A 22,314-nucleotide genomic window follows, 5' to 3' on the forward strand; every position below is an offset into this window, starting at 1 on the left:
CGGGTGTTTAAAACTACAGGGAAAGGAATCTAGCTCTCTCAAACAACAAAGTAATATTTATTTTTCAATACGGAGGAGGGGGGACTCCCACCCCCACCTTAAATTTTTTTTTTTTTTTAAAGAAAAATTGATTTTATTTGATTAAAAACAGAATAAATTTTTAAAACATTATTCACAAGGGATGGTGGGTGTGAGTCCATATTTAAAACTACAAAGGAAGGAACCTAACTCCCACGCCATAACTTGGATAAATAGACATTTGTTTGAAAACAATTGACTAAATACTAATATCATTTGTTCAGACTGTTCTCTTTTGGGATGCTTTTCTAGTTTTACCAATGTAACCTTTAACCTTCTTTAGGTTCTTCCTGCCCAACTCTATAATCTTTATGCATCATTTATTAAATATCAAACAATTACTAATTCAAAAATGCCATAGTCTAAACATCTATGGTACATTTGATCTTAAGAAAAATAAATAAAAGTAAAAAATAAACACAGCATATTGCTCAACAGAATGATACTCAAACGCCTTTCTGTTATAGATACTTTAATTAGTTTGCTGAGAAATTCAAAAGGAATATTAGTACAGCCAGTAAGTGACATCTTTATCAATTCATAACATAAAATTAGAATTGCATCTAGTTTCATTGTAAATCATTCGCATAATTTAATCACAATCCGTAGTTACTGAATCATCTGGTTAAAATTACCAAATTTCAAGATTAGAAAAAAATAAACAATTGAAAACTTATTTAATATTTAGATGAGAAGTTGGTTAATTATGTATAAGTTATATAATATGTATAGATAATAATATGTATATATATTAATATGTATATATAAGTTATATAATAATATATATATATAATAATATAAGTTATATTATATATACATATTATATAAGTTATATAATATGTATATATAATATAAGTTATAATATGTATATATAAGTTATATAATAATATGTATATATAAGTTATATAATATGTATATATATAATATAAGTTATATAATAATATGTATATATATATATAAGTTATATAATAATATGTATATATAAGTTATATAATAATATGTATATATAATATAAGTTATATAATAATATGTATATATGTATATATAATATAAGTTATATGATAATATGTATATATAAGTTATATAATAATATGTATATATAAGTTATATAATAATAAGTTGGTTAATTATGTATAAGTTTGTCAGAGATTGACCTCAGGTGGCATTCTCTTGTATATGTTACGTTAAACTAAAATAGCCAACTGGATGCATCTCGTGACGCCTCTAAAAATTAAACAGTTAAGTTTTTCAATTACAAGGAAAATATTTAAGAAAAATATACTTAAAATGATCTACTCATGTAATGTTCATCCCGTCTTTACAAAAGCATTTTTACTAGTGAAAATATATACATACATTATTATGTAGGATGTTTACGGTAATCAGGGGTAGGGGTAAGGGACCTGTGAAACTAAATATTTAGAAATTTGTAAAGAATTCGTCACTTTTATCAGATTTGTGTGCTTCAATCAGAATTAGTAATTTCATCAGAATCTGGAAAAATTTTGGAACCGTTTTATCACTAGTACAAACACAAATGAACGCTTTGGTTGCCCAAATTCAGTCATCTGGTAAAACAGTTGCTTCAGTTGAGCCTAAATTGAAGTTGGATAAGATGATAAGTTGGAGTGCATTAAAATTTTTGAATGAAAAACTTTTGTTCAAAATGTGTTCGTACACAGCTAATCACAAACGTGTTGCTGCAGAGGATTGTTTGCAACAGTTTTAATTCAACATAAAAGGGTATTTTGCATCAATATGTGAGAATTGATGAAACATGCACCCATTACTTCATTCGAAAGTAAAATCTGCAGGGAGCTAAGTAAACAGCAGTAGATAAAAGCTGTCCCAAGCTACCAAAGATGCAAATATCAGCAGGCAAGGTTTTGAGTTCCATAATTTGACATATGAAAGGTAATGAAAGGTCGATCGATTACCAAGTAACTGAGTAAACATGCATTTTTGCTTAGGCTGAGAGGATGATATCATGATAAACGAAATACATACACTGACCTCAAAGGAGGAGGTAATGAGCGGGAGAATGATGATATCATGATGAATGAACAACACCCTCCCTAAAAAAGCAAAGAATAGTTAATGCCTGGAGCAGGACATGACCGAATAGATAGTTCACTACTCTCACACATGAGTAATCTTGAAAGGATGACATGAGGAACATACTGTCTCTCACAAAAAAGTGGAGGTAATACCTGGGAAGAATGTATTATGACAAATGAAAATAAACTACAAAGACTTAAAATAAGCATCACTCATTCTATTATAGGTGGAAAAAACTTAGATAACATTAAAAACAAGTTTCATTGTTCTTGTAAAATGAAAATTTGGTAGAAAATATAATCACCGTCTTTATAAAGAAAAAAATATGCTAGCTAAAGAAGAGTGATAACTTTCTTTCATCGTTGTTTCTTAGCTAACCTCTTTCGACTTGTTTAGATGGTAACTATAGTTTTCCAAGCTAATTTTTGTTCCACGTTTCACATATACTATGAAACTTGGAATAACACTAAATAAACAAAAATAAAACCAAATTGCTTTTTTTGTTAACTAAAATATGATTTAAGTTAAAAAAATAAATAAATAAAAAGTTCTTTGCAAACAATGTTGAAACCCATTTCATACTAACTAAAACAGAAATTGACCCCAAAAGCAGTACTTTTAGACTATTGTTGATAGAATACTCTGAAAGGGAAAAATGCCTTTCCTATTTCAATGGAGGAAAATAAAATAAGGGAAGAAACGCCAGCATTATATATGAAGTGAAAGAAATAAAAATAAAAGTTTAAACAGAAAATTCAATTTTATTGATTTCCATTTTAAGTGAAAGATCTTTCTTTTTTATTTCAAATTATATTTATAAGTTTTCAGAAAAAAAAATGTTGCTCTTACGATTTGCTCTTTTATAGCATAAATAAAAATGTGTGCTTCGACAACCACTCCCTATAGTTGATATTCTTGCTAGCCTGAGAAGATGATATCATGATGAATGAACACTACTCCTCCCCCAAAAGGAGGAAGTAATTGCTTGGAGGCCTAACTCCCCCTCCCCACACCTTTAAAAATGGAGAAGGTAATTTCTGGGAAAATGATCTTATGATAATAGATACCACATTAAAAGATATTTGCGATTAAATCTATAATTTTTTGTCTCCATTCATTTAAAAATGCCTAATCACAAAAATATTAGTAACATTTCACATCGGTTTTCACATATGATAAATTATCTCCCTTGAAAATGAAATTATAAAAAGTTTTTACGTTATCCATTATTTTTTTTTTTAAATAAAATTCCAAAAATGTAATTATTAATTATAATAATTGCATATATACAAGAGAATTTGGTTATAGAAACTAAAAATGCATATTGCAGAACATTGATTTACTAGAAATTAAAAAAAATATATGTAATACTATATGTACGGTGTTTGAAAATATTCTTGTATTATTAGAATAAGAGCAGGTTTTGATTTTAATATAGTTAGGATTAAATGAAAAAATAAAAATAACTTTCATATTTGTTCATTTAGATTATTGGTGCGTTTGAAAAAAATAAATCACAAGGGGGGGGCAATGAAGAAAGAAAGACAAGGAAAAAAAAAAAAAAAAGAACACTTTTACCAAAACAACTCACTGTATCACAAATCGATTGATGGCAAAACTACATGAATTTAACTTCAAATTGTTTCTGCACCCACCCTAGTTTCTAGATCGTGCTCCCAGAGACTAATGGCCGTTTGCAGATTTTAAAAGATTGCCCCAATGAAAGAAATTTTGCTCCAATTAAGTGAAATTGAAAACTGATGGATTGAAATCAGTGCATGATCCTAAAAATAATATTATATTGATAAATAAAGTTGGACTTTTATTTGTTTTTAAGTTAGGCACAGCATTTATTGGGTGATGTGTTTGTTAAACTAATTAGTTTTACAAAATCTCTGAAAAATCCAGTGTTTGTCAATAAGTCTCCAATCATGCTATGAAGTGGATTGTAGTAAAACACTGATTCAGACTAAAATTTGATTAAAAAGGTCAGTTTAAACTTTAAAAAATTGAATAAAGACTATTGAAAGAAAAAAGAAAAAATCTTATGAAATCAGAATAACTTTTTTTTTTTTTCATTTTAAAAAATGCAAATCTCATTTAAAAGTTGAAGCAAATAAATCATTAAACAGAAAAGAATTTGTTGAAAAAAAAAAAATATTCTTAAATGTGACAATTCTTTCTGATATGAGAAAACGGTTTCATAAAAAGGAGAGGAGTTCAAAAAATAGGCTAAACAATTAAGAAAGCAAAATCCTCAAGTGACGACAAAGAGAAAATTCATGCTGCTAAAAGTTGAGTTATTCCTTAACATTAACTTGTAATATTAGACGAGATGGTTTGGCAGAGATTTTGAGGATGGTTAGAAAATGCAACAAGTCTTTGAATAGGCAACAAATTGCCACACAATTTGGTCGGTTGCCACTCCAAAAGAATGGCTTACTTTACAGTCAAAACAATTCACTAAAATAGCAAATAAAATCAATGTCTAAAAATTGAATTTTCAAGAAATTGAATTTTTTTTTTTAATATAAAAATAAAATCTTTACAGTGGGGAAATTTTTTTTAAATAAATAAATCGATGCTGCTTTAGAATTAGATTTTTTAAATTTTTATTTTCTGGGACGAAAGGGAGGGGGTTTAGTAATTATCAATAATCTCTGATATTGCTAAACGTTTGTTAAAAATCTTAGTTGATAAACATGTTTTCCTAAAGCTTTTTTTTCCTCTAATCAACAAAATATCTGCTACAATATATTTTACATTCTGGGATTGGGTTATGTTTAAAAAAAAAAGAACTATTTTAATTACCCATAATTTATAATTAAATAATAGATTTCCGTCTATTTCTCTTACCCTCTCTAAATGTATATTGATTCAACCCTTCTATAACATTTGATATCTCTGTTAGCATTGAGAGAAAAAGTGATTTATCAATGTCACCAATCTAAATTACATATGCATGTCTATATACACCAAGAACAGCTACGTAAATTAGATGCAAAATAGTTTAATTCTGTATAAGATCAAACAATAAGCTTAATGTTTTAACTATTTTATCATATACATATTAACTATTTTATCATATACATATTAACTATTTTATCATATACATATTAACTATTTTATCATATACATATTAACTATTTTATCATATACATATTAACTATTTTATCATATACATATTAACTATTTTATCATATACATATTAACTATTTTATCATATACATATTAACTAGCAGGACCTGTGGAAATTCCACAGCGGACTCTTTCATATGTAATATATTGATGTTGGCATTCTGCGGATGTTCAGTGTAAATGGAGACGCCCTGATATTATTGTAGTTCTTTTGTTAAAACTGCAAAAGTATTTACCTAAGCTAGCAGGGACGTCCAGCATAGCCCGGTCGTAAAATATGCTTAAATATGATATTTTAATTCATGCAGATTTTGTATATATTGTTATAGAGTCAATTTTCTTTGGATTCTTACATATTATAAAGTTGTAATTTCAAAAATGAAAAAAATATCCATGACTTGAGTGCATCAGGTTGAATCGAAATCAAAAGCTAAACTTATGAAGAAAAAGAAATATGTATATATAACTTGAGTTCCTTCAGCTATAATGGAAACCGAAACCAAAACTTATGAAGAATTCTTGGTAAAATTATAAAAAATAGATGACTTGAGTGTCATCAGCTATAATCAAAACCAAAACTTATGAAGAATTCTTGGGCAAAATTATTTATAGGAAATTGAAGGTCATAACAATTAAACGACAGTCACTTGGAAGAAAAAAGATGTAAGCATGACACAAAATAACACACGCTATCGTATAGAAGTAAAGAGATTTGTTATTTTTAGCTATGCAAGAACAATATGTCTTAAAAGATTATATATATGTGAAATCAAAGAAGAATAAATATTGGTAGTAGTTGTGACCCTATGGTACATGGGTATGTCTACTATATTATAAATGAACAAATCCAATTTTCAGTTAATCATATCAACTCATAAACCATTTTAGAGCTATTTTATAAATTGTTTTGATTTAAAACAAGATTTTTTTTTTTTAAATTGCTTTAATTTGCAGAGGAAGTGATTTTCAATTTGTTTATTTCAATGAACTCTAAGTACAAGGTGCCTTCAATAAGTTTCCAGACTTTTTGTACAGACATTTAAAATTGTTGTAGACTCTTGAAAATTCAGTATGTTATTACTATACATCTTATGAGATAACTAATTTTTATGATTGCATGTTTAAATGAACAGCTGCAGCAGGAATTGGAATACATCTTACTAAAGCCCGATTGTCACAGCTCGTGAATTTCAAAACTGCAATCTAGACGTAAGGATACTTTAGAAAAATGATACGCAATAAAATTCTGTTTTAACTTGGAAAAATGCCACACAAACATATGGAATGCTTTAGACTGTTTTTGGACCATCTTGCATGAATTGAGTATCATTTCTTGAGTGACATAAGATATTAAAGGAAGGCAGGGAGTCTGTGAGGGATGATGAGGTGTGGTAGGAGTAAGGAAGTCAGAACACTAGAGTTGATTGGCCAAATAAAGAATTTCCATTGTGTTTCTATAGAGACAATAAGTGCACAGTTTGATGTCAGTGTGGGAACTGTGCACATAATCATTTCCGACAAACTAAAGATGTGACAATGCACCAGTTCACAACTCCTTGTCACAGATTATTTGACCAAGATGGGCATCAAGACAGTTCCTCTCCCGCTCTATAGTCAAGACCTTGTTTTCTGTGACTTTTGATTATTCTTTAAGCTCAAGGAAAACCTTAGAGGTTGTCATTATAAGACAATTGAAGAGATGAAATAGGCTGTGATGAGGATCAGTGATATGCTCACACAAGAGAACTTCCATGGGATCTTCCGGAAGTTGTTAAAATCGTACAACAAATGCATTGCAGCTGGAGGAGATTACTTTGAAGGGGACTAGAGTTTCATGTGTGTTCTATCAATAAAAGTGCGCACACGAAAAAGTCTGGAAACTGATTGAAGGTGCCTCGTAATTTACAAATTCAAAACAAAAAAATATTTTTTTCAATTCAAACAACTAATTGTACCTTTAATTTTTTTTAGGATTTTGAGATTGAAATGTAATTATTGCGGTATCATTTGGTCATGATATTAACTGTACCAAATTGTTATAAAATTATAACTAAGTTGTTAAGGTATGAATTTTTATTTATAAAATTATTGAATGAAAATAGTTCCCAAACTTTCAAGTTTTTAATACACAAGGATTTACAAAAAATTTAAAACTAGTTTAAATTATTTTCTATTCGACAGTTTAATGGCTGCAAAATTTGTTCTAAATTTCAAAGAGTCACAAACAAATTCACCCCTCTTTCCAAATATTGACAAAAGCTTAAAATCGTTGATTTGTTTACATAGAAACAAAACTATTCTCGATAATTCTTATTTTCTTTTTTTTTTAGAATAGCATAAAATACAATAAATTTTTTAAATTCCTACTGCACTTTTTTATTTAAATATGTGGTAAAAAATTTGATGTGTAAAAATTTTTTAAGTTGCATAAATACTTTTTGGGGGAAGGAGGATAAACTTATATTTTTAAATAATCTAAGAATCAGAAATGTCGAATTAGCAAACAGAGGTCAATAAAGGGCTGAGAAAGCTAATTACATAAGAATGCAGGGAGGGGGGGGACTAATTATGCATTGTTAATACCATATCAGCAAATGAGGAGAAGGGGGGGGTAATAATAATCTGAAAAACGATTTTTTTTTAAATTTGTTTACACTTAATTTTTTTTTATTTCAATAAACATTCAATTAATATTAAAAAAATGTAAAATAATTGAATGTGTAATTATCAAAATGACTTCACAAAATTGCCTCATAATTTTATTCTAAAATAATTAAAATTTAAAGAAATCAAATAGTTAAAAGACCAAATATGCTGGGATTTTATGTTTTCATCTTGAAAAAACATTACAATAGAGAAAATTATTTTAATTTGTATCCATTATTGACACTATTTTTTTATGATGACAGTGAAATATTTTAAAATAAAAAAAAATGTAGCAAAATGTTTTCATTGCAAACTATTCAAAATTTGAAAATTTTTAATAACCAAATATAATTAAAGAGAACCTCAAGAAATGCATTGAATAATGACAAACATGTCGAAAATATCTTCTTTCTTTTTTGTAAAACTCAAAACAAAATGTTCACTTTGTTCAGATGTTTAATTTTAAGTATATTTTATCAAAATAAAAAGTTCTAAAATTAAAATCAATAACTTTATTGATGTTAAATCTATTTCAATAAACTGCAGACAAAATGAATTTACATTATGTTAGACGTAGACTACACTTTTACTCAAAAAGACAATTCCTTTGTTAAAAATTTTTTTTTTTTTTTTTAAACACTCCAAAGTTTTTCTTATCACTAATTTATTCAAATTTATATAAAATATTCAGAGAAATTAAACATTTAATATAACAATATATCAAACTAAAATAATAAATGGATTGACTGTAGTCGAAGGTGATTCAAAAGCTCCTTTTTATTGGCTCCTGCACAAAGATGTAGGGGAGAAAATCACACCTTTCCCTGAACTGGTACATTTACTCTTATCAAAGAGGCATCAAGTGCTATTTTTTAGCCTTTAGTATGACTCAACAAATAACTGAATACTGATCTACTGGCCCTTTAAACTGACATTATGTCAAATGGATTGATATCAAACGAACACATTTTAAGCATTTTCAAATTTAAGTCAAATATAATTGATATTTTGATATAATACACAAGTGATATCTTTATTAATCTATTTCAAAATAGGCTAAGATACTTGCATTAATAGAATTCACAATCTTATCGTAATACAACCCTGTAAACTACAATTATATATTTTGAAATGCAAAGCATGACGTTATAAAAGAGAGAGAAAGAGCAAAACCCACTTCACCTTCATTTGAAAACCATAATTGTTTGAAAAAAAAATAAATAAATAAATAAAAGGTCTGATAGAAGAGAGATTATATATTGATATCAAATAATCATCCATTAATGATTTGCAACTGGGAATGCAATTTTATCCTTTTTATATAACTAATAAATTTTATATATGCAAAATATTTAAGAATGAGTTGATTTCTTTTTAAGTTGTGTTAAATAAGAGACAGAAGCAATAATTTATAAAAGTGACCAAAGCTTATAAACTGACTTATCTCCCCTGGCAAACAAGCTCTGCTAGACTGTGTTATTGACAATAAAAATACAAATAAAAATAATCTTTTGAGGTAAACAAAATATAGATTACTAACTGCATCAACTCATTGGGGGGATTTTTCCTAACCAATTTATATTATTTTTAAACTAAAACTGAAAAGTTAAATTTTGTGATTGATGGTAACTTTTTAATTTAGTCATAAAATGATTGAATGTTTTCAATTAAATGTGAAATTGCTAAGAATTTTAAAGCTAGTTTAAAATGACTATGCAACACTTTGAAATTTTGAAGAGTCACAAAATACCCATCCCCCCCCCCTTCCTCTCACAATATTAACAAAAGATTAAAATGACCAATTTGTTTATGGACATGGAACTCTATTCTGGCGAGTTTTACTTTTGAAATTAAATTGTTTTTGGTCCTCCCGACAAAAGGAGGGTGGACTTGTAAGTTCACCCTTGTCCGTTCGTCTGTCCATACTTTTCTCAATAACTACACCTTGTGATTTAAAAAAAAAAAAATTTTTTAAATAGGATTTATAAGCTTATTTTATGATATTCTAGGTTTTATTTCAAATAGAATAAAAACCATGTAAATCGAAATGTGAACTAAGATTTGAAATCTTTAAAACGTGTGTGCATTAACTTTTATGGTGAAACAATCTGTAAAGAAATCACAATAAAATTGGCTGAAACAAATTTAAGCTAACTTTTCTTTTTAATAGAAACCTTTGATGAGAAGACGAGAACAGTTCGGAAAGAAAAGTAAGAATTTTAATTTCAACTTTCTTACAGTGGAAATGTTTTGATATAGGAAAAACATTGTTGAAAATTAAACATTTAAGGAAAAAAAAAAGGTTCAATGGAAAAATATATGAAATGCTAACTTTCCATTTTATGGCTGATCAGAAATTCTGTCAAAAACAAGTTTTTTGGGATTTTTTTTAATTAGAAAAGTAAATGAATATTGTTTAGGAAAAAAAAATAACCTTAAAGTAAACAATAAAAATGTATACATCAAACATTTAGAATTTTAAAAAAATATATGCTACATACTATAACACCCCTCCCCCCCAACAAAAAAAGAGGCGATGCAATTTATTTTTATTATAACGGCTATGCACCAATGGAATTCATATATAAATAAATGCTGTAGTTTGAAAAAGCAGCCAAACCAAAGTCTAGTAACTATCAGTTGTGTTAGATGACACATGCAACACAAATTACTGCTACTATAATGAATTTGTTTTGAATGTCCAACACAGAACTCACCCTCTCTCTAATTATATAAAAGTTGCCGATTTGTGATAAATATTGTATACATTTTTGTACAGATGCTTTTGTCAGTTATTTGCTTATTGTGAACCCCAAGTTTGTTACAAGTTTGTTTTGACATATGCAAACAAGTGTGGTCGTAATTATGCTGACAACTGAAGCATTCATGCGTTTTCAATAAATATGAAAAATAGTGCAGCATGTTTATAAAGTTTCAGTTCCAAACAAAGAAATGTAGGGGACGGTTTGTTATGTATAAAAAAAATGAAAATTAATATTAATCTGAAAATAATATTGTAAAGTGTTTTAACTGTGTAATCACAGATAGGTATAGTGATTAATATGAAGTTATCACACAGGTGTTATAATACGAAAGGCGACTAATTAGATTTCTTCTGTATTTCTTTACAATGTGACGGAGTGAAAGATGAGGAATTATGGTTGTAGTAGTGAAAAAATTTAGTTACTCCTATCCCCATGCTGAATTAATAATCAAAAAAATTTTTTTTTGTTTTAAATCTATGAATTTCAATTAAACTAAAGTTTTTATTCTTTGAAAACACGTATGAATAATTGGCGTAAATCACTGACAATGTAGATTTTAATATGCAAGTTTTAGTTCGAAATCCACACATGGCAAATGATGTAGGGAAAATCTCACTTTATAATAATTACACTACTGGGTGGCACTTAAAAAGTAACAAGTACATTAAAGAACCCCCCTCCCGCCTGAAAAGTTTAAACCAACATTTTATTGTTATCTATCTATCTCTAGTGTGTGTGTGTGTGTGTGTGTGTGTGTGTGCGTGTCACCTTGTCTGCCTGTGTCTATGTGTGTGGAACAGTCTATCAAACAACTCCGTAAATTTCTGGTCTACAGACTTGAAATTTAACATGGGATTTGAACTTGTGAAACAAAATCGATTTGGTTTTTAGCCTGTAAAAATAACTACTTGGAAGATGTCAATCGACTTAATGTATTACTTCTATGAATGCGCTAATATACATTTATAAAATTAAATGTTATTTTTTAAGTTTCTATGTGCGTATGGACTTAAATCATATCGTAACAAATAATGCTGGAGAGAAATATGTTTTGGTGATTTTAGCTGATGGCACCCAAGTCACATTTTATTTTGAACTTTTGAAATCAATGCTATATATATTGGCGACAATATAATCAATATAGAATTGGCTCTATAATAATAAATACGAAATCTGTATAAATGAAAATATTATATTTAAGCGCATTTTACTTTCTATATAAAATAGATGCTACAAGTCTTTTGTCGTTTTACGAATGGGATGCAACATGGGAAAATATTTTTACATAACTACGAGACAAGAAAAAATCTACTTTCTATAAAATCACCGTTAATTAAATAGAATTTGAAGAATCTAAACTTTAAACTTTATTAAACAATGAATTTACCAGTAAACATGAGAAATGAGAAAATCTATTACTAATGAGAAAAATGGGCAGGAAAAGGAAAATATTTTTTATTAATAAAGTTTTTAAAAGCCAAGGAATAAAGTTATGCAGACAAGTTGCAGACGAGAAGATAGTCATTTCTTTTGGGAATGGGTTGTGGAACAGATCTGATAATGAAAATATCTGAAAGCTGCATCGAAATTCATCACTAACGATCAAACTTTGATACTATTCAAAACATTGCACAAACAAAAAATGGCTGGACTTTTCTTTACCTAATATTAAGTGACAATATTTGTTTCGTGTAGAAAGGAGAAAGTATTTACAAAATCCAGTATAGGTTATTATTAATAGATTAAAGATAAAGAAAATGGGTGCAGATAGTGTGAGAAGAGAGGAAGGTGTATTGAACATAATGCTGTGTGTGTGTGGGAGTGGGAGGGAGTCACTTGAAACTTTTCCCCTGTTATATTGAGAGTAAAAATAGAGTTTGTACCAACCTATTAATTATACTGACACATTACTGGTGATAAAGGACACCTTATTTAATCTAAGTCTCTAGTCTAGAGATAGAAGCTTTTTCAAACCATTAAACACCTGTTGAGAGAAAGAGTGAAGGTGGGAGAAAGAAGAAAGATCGAAAAAGAGAGAAAGGGAAGAGGCAAAAGGATAGAAAGAATGGAGAAGTCCATGACTGAAGTAAAATTAAAGCAATGCTGAGAAAAGTATGTTGTGAGGATTAAATTGCTCTATCTCATCTTCTATCTATATCTATATAAATAAAATGAACTAATTTTTTTCCCCTCCAACTTTGACATTAATAGGATTAAAAATCATGACATTACATGCAAATGTAATGCGTACAGACTGTAGCACATTATCTGAGGTCTACAGTTCCTCGACAATGGTACATCCCTATATTTTTTCCGGTGAGAGGCCACTGCCAAAATCTCTTAGATTCAATGTAAGTTGCAACATCTTTTCTCTCTATTAGATTCCTCCTTTCCCCTCTCCCCATTTACACCGCAGCGGATAGTACGAGGCAACACACCGGTTTGGAATTGTACAAGGTTACTTATGCCTTTTTTTTTTTTTTTAAATCTTTTTTCCCCCGATTTATGCTTTCCGTTTTTTGCATAATAAAATAGAAATAAAAACATTTAAAAAAAAAACCCCAAAAAACGCGAAACGCGATGACTATCATTATTTTCTTTTTGCTTTTTTTCATTAGTCTAAGATGCAATCTGCGAGACTAACTGGATTTTACTTCCGGTTTTAACGACTCTAAGCGTGAAATCTAACAATGACCTTTATTTATTAGTACTTTCAACTCAACATTTATTTTTACACAAAGATTACAACGCAACGATATTGTGAATTCACTTGCATTACACTTAAATTAAAATTAAAACAAATAAATTCATTTAGAATTTGAGAAAACAAAAAAAATCATTTAGAATTCGAGTGTGATGTGACTAAACCAAAACAAATTCCACTGCGGAATTGATATTTAACCTAATTCACTTTTTAGTTAATTCATCACGTTTTTTTTTTACTTATTTATTTATTTATTTTTTTTTGGCGCTTTCGTCTCAATGATTCGAGTTCGACCCCCCCACCCCTTCAAACTTTTGGGGGATTTTTCAAACACACGGGCATCACCGGACCGTTCGTATTGCATCATGTTAATTTTTTTCTAATTGTTTTTACACAATTTTTTTAAAAAATAGTTTTAACATTGTTTTTATAATATTTAAATAGGGTTATGACTTCGCTTTTCATTCGCCCACCCTCCAACCCCCCGCTAGTTAATAATAAAATGATCAAACAAGATCTAGTGTGTTTCTTGCTGATACATAACTGATAAATAAAGATTGAATTATTTTTTTTAATATTAAATCATTATTTCATTTCACGGCTTACATGTTGACCTACGTTGCTTTTAGAAATTGATTTCTAAAGTAACTTATCTCTCACTATCAATTCCATTGCTATCACTTCCTCCCATGCCTTTCCTTCACCTTCTGTGAACTGGATCTGCTATCTAATAAGGCAAAAACTCCCATCCATTCTTTCAACGTGACCATACCATCTAAATCTCCTGTTTTGTACATACCTCCAAATATTGTCCAGACTTAATCTTACTCTGAGGTCATCAGATCTAAGCCTGTCTGTAAATACTACTTTTAATTTAAACAACATTCATCTGGATTGGTTTAAGCCGACGCTTCAAGCAATCTTTGAATTTCTCCTTGATTTGAAGTCAATGCTTGCATGATCTTTCACTCGCTGTTCTGACAGAAAATTGTAGATTTAGTGGCTCAGTTGGGTTCCAGATCAACTTTAGCCATCATCAGCCAGGTTTCCACCACATTGCTTTATCCAACCCTGTAGGAAAGCATATGTAATAACTTAATAAATGAATTCTCTTGGTTGCTGTCAAAGAAAATTCATCTATTAAGTTATTGCCCAATGACAGCAAGTTCTCTCAAACAATAGGGCATGTTTCTCCTGCAAACTTAACTCCCTCTGACATTTTCACAAGATGTCTACACTAGACTGACTTACTTAAAAACAGTACCGGTGTTGCATCACTCCAATCTTGGAGGTTGGGAGACCGTGTTGATTGATGGCAGTCCCCAATATATTTGCACTATGTTCTAGGATTTCAGCAGAGATTTTGTCTTTGTCTGCAGCTTTGTCCTTTTGGTAATAGTAAAAACCTCTTTAAACATGTGGGGGTTGTTTGCAATAATAAGGAATTGGATCAGTGTTATTCATAGGAACAAGCATTCATTGAGATTAGCTTGCAATTCTGGCTCAAGATGATTTGATTATCATCTCAGCCTGTCTTTGTGCTCCAATGGAGAAAGTTTGAAAGTTGAAGTATATTCTATCTAACCTCAATAACTCTGCCATCAAGTAATACAAAAAAAAAATAAATAAATAAAAAGCACTAAAACAGATTAAAAAAAAAAGAAAAAAAGTTTCCTATCAGGGAAACCGCCAGGTTCGTACATGTAGCTTTAAAATAAAGAAAACCTTTTCACTTTTGAAAAGAGGAGAATATTTTTTGAAAGGCACTCCTATACCTTAAAAATACAAAATAGTGAAAAGAAATTGAAAATTCCCAAACAAAAAACAGTTTCATTTTTTCTCTTTAAAAATTAAAAGGTCTTCTGCCTAGACTAAATGTGTCACTATTAATTAATTTTATTTTTATTGCGGACTATCATCCTCATCTTTTAGTTGTTTCACAACGTTTCGACCAACTATTCCTCTGGCCTTCGTCAAGTGGTAACTGCGACAGATAGGAACTCTGAATCTCCTGACTGCATCCACTGCAATTACTGCCTTCCATAGTTGTTGTCTCACCACATTTTGGCCAAGTAAGCCTCTGGCCAGCTTTGGGTAGGATTGAAACCGCTATCTTCAGACAATTCTCAACGTCTATCAACTGCACCACATGGCGCAATTGATAGAGACGTTGAATCTCTACGGTTCCAGGTGACAATTCTCTGAAGATAGCGGTTTCAATCCTACCCAAAGCCGGCCAGAAGCTTACTTGGCCAAAACGTGGTGAGATGACAACAACTATGGAAGGCAGTGAATACAGTCAGGAGGTTCAGAGTTCCTATCTGTTGCGGTTACCACCTGACGAAGGCCAGAGGAATAGTTGGCCGAAATGTCGTGAAACAACTAAGAAAAGATGGGGGTAATAGTCCGCAATAAATAAAGTAATAAATAATACTCATCTTAATAATGAATTCCAATTAAATAATGTGTCACTATTTATTTCCATATATTCAATTTCAAAGAATATCCAATATGTTCAACATGGTAATAGGTTTTCAGACTGCAGGAATAGATAACATGTTAATGTTTCTGTAAATATTAAGAAATTTGGGAAAATTCATCCTCTGGAGATTTGCTTCTATTAACAAGCAAGAATAAATATATTGTGATTGCAAACAAAAGATCTTTTTTTTTTTCCTACCAAAATATGGAATTGATATTTTGTTTTTTTAAGTGTAAATTTAAGAGATGCAAAAGTTAAATTAAAAAATACTTACATATGCGATACCATTTACACCTGAATTTACAAAACCCTGGAAGTAAAAAAAAAGTAAAATAGTTTAGAATAAAGAAAAAAAAAATACAAAACATCTATATAATTATAAGACTCAGATGACCTTGTAATGTTGTTTGTAACCCAACATCCGGTTCACGACTTCCGGTTGCGCAAGCATACTTTTGCAGAATTTTACCTGCGCACTGAAAAAATTTATTTTCCATTTTTTAATACACTTTTCTTAAAAACATTCATACATTTTCTTCTACACTACCAACATAAATAAATAACCCCGAAAATATATATTTTTTTTCACCAGTAACTACTTTTTAAGGCACTTCATCACAGACACAATATGGCCTGTTAAAAGCGATTTTAATTTCTATTCAATGCCGATAAAATGACAAACTACTGCGAAAATTAAAGCATTTAAACCAGAGAAGATAATAAAACTAATCATTCATATGGTCTTATAGTATCACTGTCCTTACTCGACGTTGCCAGGGAATAGTTTCATTTTCAATTTTTTTTTTTTTTTTTAAATAATATTTTAAACTTTAAATTACGATATCGTCTGATCATTAAATTATTAACTGGACCAAATTGTTATAAAACTATAATTTTGTTAATGTAACCTGTTTTTCAAATTCTATTCGATCTAAATAGCCTGAAAAACTTCAATACATGAGTAGTTGCCGAAGATTGTAAAAAGCCTAATTTAAACGACTTTCTATTCGATAGTTTAAAGACTTCTAAATTACAAATTTTAAAGGATCACGAAATAATTGAAAATTTGAATGAATCAAAGAAAAAAAATGAAAAGTAAAAATGAAACAGATATGCATTCTGATGGATTTAATTTTGCAATTAAATTATCTTTAAAATTACGTTTGTGTTAGTATTGTACCAACCACCCTATTGCATTTGATTAATAAACTAAAAAACTGTACTTTAATGTGCAATTATTAAGAGTTACCCTGTGACGAGAAATACATGCACTTAGAACCATTTTTTTATCTACACTCTTAACATAAATAAATAAATCCGAAAACATTTTTTTTTAATTTTCCGTTACAAATACAAAAAAACGTTTTCGCCCATAAAACGTTCATTAAAATACGTTTCTGGTGTCCCAAATCGGTATAATAACTGCATAAACACACATTCTTTCCATCAATACTTTTCATAATTGCTTATTTTTGAAACATAATCTCCAATCTTATCCCAAAACTATAAGAGAATCATTTTTTTTTTAATGTAACACCCAAAACCATTTCATTGATCCATTTGCGTAATTTACACACAAAAAAAATTATTTAGACGATTGGACAGAGTTATCCCCCTTACACTATTAATAACTATGGAACTAATGCGGCCCTTTATAACTAGAGGGCGTGATTAAAATCTTTTTTTTCTTCTTCCAAATTTTTAAAAGTCGTCTGCTTACATTCTTATTGCCGATTTTCCAGTAGCTGATTAACTTTACCTAGCTGGGCACATTTTATCTGCACACACCAAACGGAAATTCGGATCGGTAAATGCACACGTTCCTATTACATTAAATAGTTTGTTGTTTTTTAAACAGCAAACACTTGAATCTATTCAGTCATATTTTTTACACATTAAATCCATTTTTTTTAACAAATTTAATATTTTAAATTCGTCATAAGTTGTTAAACAAAGGATGTAAAAATTATTTTACATTCTTTGTAGAACAAGTGTCACGCTCATACATAAATTCCATAGCTAATATAACATACTGACCCAACAGGTCACGGGTGGTCTAGTATATATTTAAAACTGAGGTTTTTTTCGTCTACTTGTTGATCTGTCTTATTTTGAAATATTAACTATTTTTAGAAATGGAGAATATTGTATTAATGGTAAATAATTTTCAACTAAACTGGATGGTATGATCCAAAACCAAAACCGTAAGATCTTCAGCCTGAGATTCTACCAATTGACCTATTTAAACTTTTTAATAAAATGGAGCCTAAAATGTTACGTTACCAAAATAATTGTAGCTTTGGCATGATGTCATAGATTTATGATTTACGTCAGATTTCAAAAACACATAACTGAAAGTATAGGCAACAATAAAAAATAATTAGGATTCAAAAAAAAAAAAAACGGCTCTTCAATAACTAACTCAGCACTTATAAAGAAATAAAGTTTTCTTTTTAGTTTTGAAAGACAATGGATAACCTTTGTCAATGTGCCTGTGCAGAAAATTTAATGAAGCAAGAGTAGCACAATCCTGCACTGCAGCTCTAGAAAGAATACTAGGATAAGCAGAAAAAACAAAAAACAGTTTCAATCACAGAATCAAATGTTTGCTAATGACAAAATCTAAAAAATTTCACATCTTTAAAGCATTAATTGGCATTATATAAAATAGTGGCATTTAAGAAAGTATATTTCAGAGAATTTTTTTCAATAAAAATAAGTTTAATAAAAGAAAACAAGAAAACCTATTGTGGGGTTTTAATGTTATAGAAATGAAAATAATTTTAGTTTTGTGAAGGTGACTCTATGGCTCCCTTTTTAGTGGTTACTATACAAAGATGTCAAAGGCAATACTACGACTTTTTCTGGGTGTCTTCACTTACCATTGATCCTCACCTTATAATGCTAAGCGTTTAATAAGTAACATTTTTAGAGTCCTTCAGTCCATTAGCAAACAATTATGCTAAATGATTAACAATTATTGGTTATTGTTACAAATTTTTATATTATATATATATATATATATATATATATGAGAGAGAGAGAAAGATACTGGCTTTGCAGAAAGGAGTAGATTAACTGAAGGAATTTGCTACCCAACCTTGAATGATCCATTGTGAACAGACCCCATTAGGTCAAAACCAGATACTCAGAAATTTACATTTCTTTCGATGTTACATAGTACTAATAATAGTAGTTCCTATTTACAATGCCTCCCCACGGGACAGAGTTAGACACCAGGGTCGTTTTTTAACGTGGAGAAAAGGAACAAAAATAAAAATTGTCTCAGTCGTGAAGGATTTCTCCACTGACAGAGAACAATAAATACTCATTAAGTTAAGAAAATTGTCTTGTTTTAGTTAAGAAAAAAATCATAATGAAAAGAAAGTAATCAAAAGGGTTTGTACACCTTTTTATATTTAAAAAAAAAAAAAAAAAAAAAAAATCACAATTTTAATTTGTTGCAATGCTTGAATTATCACAGTAACTGCATAACCATTTATATAAGCATGTACAAAAAATATCCTGTAAAAGAATTAAAACAAATATAAATTGAAAAGATCAATGTTTGAAATGTACTTGTCTGTTAACTGAAATATGGTAAATATCAAATGCGTTTGTTTAAATTAAATGCAGTTATTTAAAACGTATAATTATTAAGCAGCTAGAATTAAAGAACGGGAATACTAAAATTATGGAATGCGGTGGTGCTCTACAATATTTCTTCTTATATAAACGACTGAACCAGTGTATAGTAGTGGTGTGGTAGTAGACATTTTGTAGGGAGGGAATATGATTGCCGCCGCCCCCCCCCTTCTATTTAGAAGACATTTTTGGAGGAGGCAGAAATTTCGGAATAAATGTAATATATTTTTGTAATAATTTGAATGGAGGATATGCACAGGAAGTGTTTGGTTACTTTCCTATAATTGCTGAATTTAGACGGGCAAAAATAAGATCATTTTATTGTATAAAGAATATAAATGAAAGTTTAAATTAATCAAAATTGAATAACGGATTTATTATAAATCACGCACACTATAAATGCAACCTGAAGATCCAACCATGGCTTGAGATAATGCACAAGAAAAAGACACTATAAATGCAATGTAAAAAATATCTAATAATTGAAATAATTAATAAGAATAAATTTCAACAAAATATCGATATGATGTCCCATGTAATTTGAAATGCACATCCAATCAAGTTATATGTGACACGGGAGAATTTTGCCGCCACAATTTCAGATGCTGATTTTTCACGATTCACTTGAAAATGATTCTCTTCCAAGCAGTAAAACTAGATTTTTCTCAGTAATTGTCTGTATTTTTGAGATGAGGTGTTTTCATTAATTGAGATTGTCGGACTGACTTCCTCACCTTGGTTATTATAGTCACAACGTTTCGGCCGTTTTTGCCCTCCGGCCTTCATCAGGTGTTTTGTAACGAACTGGGGAAAACAAACGGTTCCCTTAGATTTTTCTCCATTCAAATTATACATTTATTAAAGTTAAAAATCATCGCCTCTTACAGTGTTCTCAAAACTATACAGAGTTGTTGCCCTTTTAAATCATTCTCCTATCAAGAAAGTCAAGGATGAGAAAAAGTGAAAAGTGTATTATTTGGATTAGTGCAATTATTGTTGTCATCTTGGTTGCTATTTTCAATGTTTTAGATGATGTAATTTCTGACCAGATGTTTTTGTTAACTTGAGAATCTTTATGTTGAACTCGGAACCTAAACAGAATTTCAAAATGAATACTATTCAATCCATGAGAGCAGATTGTTCTCATTCCATTAATCATGGTCAAGTAGAAATCCTTATTTTATTATGTTATTCTTAGTTATTATCGGCCGTAGTAAGGATTGAACAATTAACTCTAATGAATCTGTCACTTAGAACTGTTAATGCATTTATCTGTTGAATCATGAGTTTTAAAATTACATATAAGTTCCAGAGTCTGACAACGATTCACAAGTTCAAAAAAATGCACCTGATGCCATCAAAGCCATATGATTGCTTAGAAAAATTTAAATATTTGAAGTGTTTGGGAAAATTAGAAATTATGGTGAAAGTTACCTTTAAGAAATTGATTTTTATTGCTATTCAACTGTTTACAGGTGTATTCGGGCCTGCTACGAACAAATATCAGTTTATTTTGTTGCTGACAAGAATTATTTACAAAAGTAACACATTCGCTAGTCCGTGGTTACTAGTATAGTTATGCCTGGCTGCCATTTTTTTTTTATTTTAAACTTTCGTGTATGACGGTGAAGTGGGTGCGCATGCGCAGAAAATTGCAGCAGACGGATTAGACATCCCCAACCTCCCCATCTTAAAAATGGCTTTCGGAATAAACACCCCAACCTTGTCAGCATACCACAAAACTAGAAAAGTTGATATGTCAAATATGAATGGTGAGCTCCACGTAAAATGCAACAAATTGAAATTTTCATTCCATTTTTAAAACAACTGTAAAACAGAGTGTTCTCCGCAAGTTTTACCAGAAAAAAAAAGAAAAAAAAAAAAAAATTCCCTAACCCTTTTCTTTTTCGCTTGTTCAGAATTAAAAAAAAAAAACATAACCCTTTTTTTCCTTGTTTAAAAAAATTTTAACAAAGATTGCGGCCACTGTACGAAAATTATTATAGAAAGAATTTTTACAGTGTTACTAGTGTACATTATTCTTGTCAGCAAGAATTCAAAATGCTATATTTGTTTGCAGCAGACCCAAAGAACCTGTAAACAGTTGAATAACAACAAAAAAAACTTCTTAAAGGTAAATCTTCAGGTGGTCTCCCAGTGCACTTTCACTGAACTTATTAACATTTAAAAGAGGAAGCAGCAAAAAATTATTTTTTCTTTTACCATGACATTAAACTTTTAAGATTGTTGAAATAATTGAGAAGTAAAAACAAAAACTGAAATATCAAAGCAGATTATTGACGCAATAATATGTTAGAGTAATGGCTTTACATACGCAAAGCCGTTACTCGTAACCAGAACCACTTAATTATCAAACGTCATTTTTTTTTCATTGTATTGAACAGTTTATTCAAATGCAGTTCAGATAATTGGGCCTCACAATGGGGAAGGGGGGGAGATACAAGCCGTAGAGAAGAAGGCCCCGAAATGGTGGATATTCTCTCCGATGAACCAATATTATCTGTAAGATGAAATACTCTCCCAAAAAAACATGACTATATAAAAGTTTATGAGTGAATAAACTAAGAAATGCAATGAAATACCCCAGAAAAAAAACCCCAAAAACAACCGATAAACACCAATAAAAAAACGAAGATGAGGAAATCCCTAGAAAGGCGCGTTTTCTCTCTTAACAACCGACATTAACTTTATCAAAAAAATGGATTACTTCATAAGTGAAAACAGCTGATAAACATCATTTACAAGCCTAGAAGGTAAGCTGTTTCTTTCAAAACACA

At 29.6% G+C, this 22,314-nt stretch overlaps 1 protein-coding gene across 11 annotated transcripts in view; it reads right to left on the reverse strand.

Annotated features, from left to right (window-relative positions):
• The window catches only part of LOC145296925 (single-stranded DNA-binding protein 3-like), a 317,297-nt gene that overhangs the window by 187,221 nt on the left and 107,762 nt on the right, over nt 1-22,314 (reverse strand). For all 11 annotated transcript variants that reach the window (XM_080143120.1, XM_080143125.1, XM_080143119.1 and 8 more), the window contains exon 6: nt 16,146-16,181. In XM_080143120.1, the coding sequence (XP_079999246.1) occupies nt 16,146-16,181 (36 nt within the window). The remainder of the gene's footprint in view (nt 1-16,145; nt 16,182-22,314) is intronic.

This window comes from Euprymna scolopes, chromosome 17 (assembly GCF_053919585.1).
Source record: "Euprymna scolopes isolate OS-2025 chromosome 17, ASM5391958v1, whole genome shotgun sequence".
NCBI lineage: Eukaryota > Metazoa > Mollusca > Cephalopoda > Sepiida > Sepiolidae > Euprymna > Euprymna scolopes.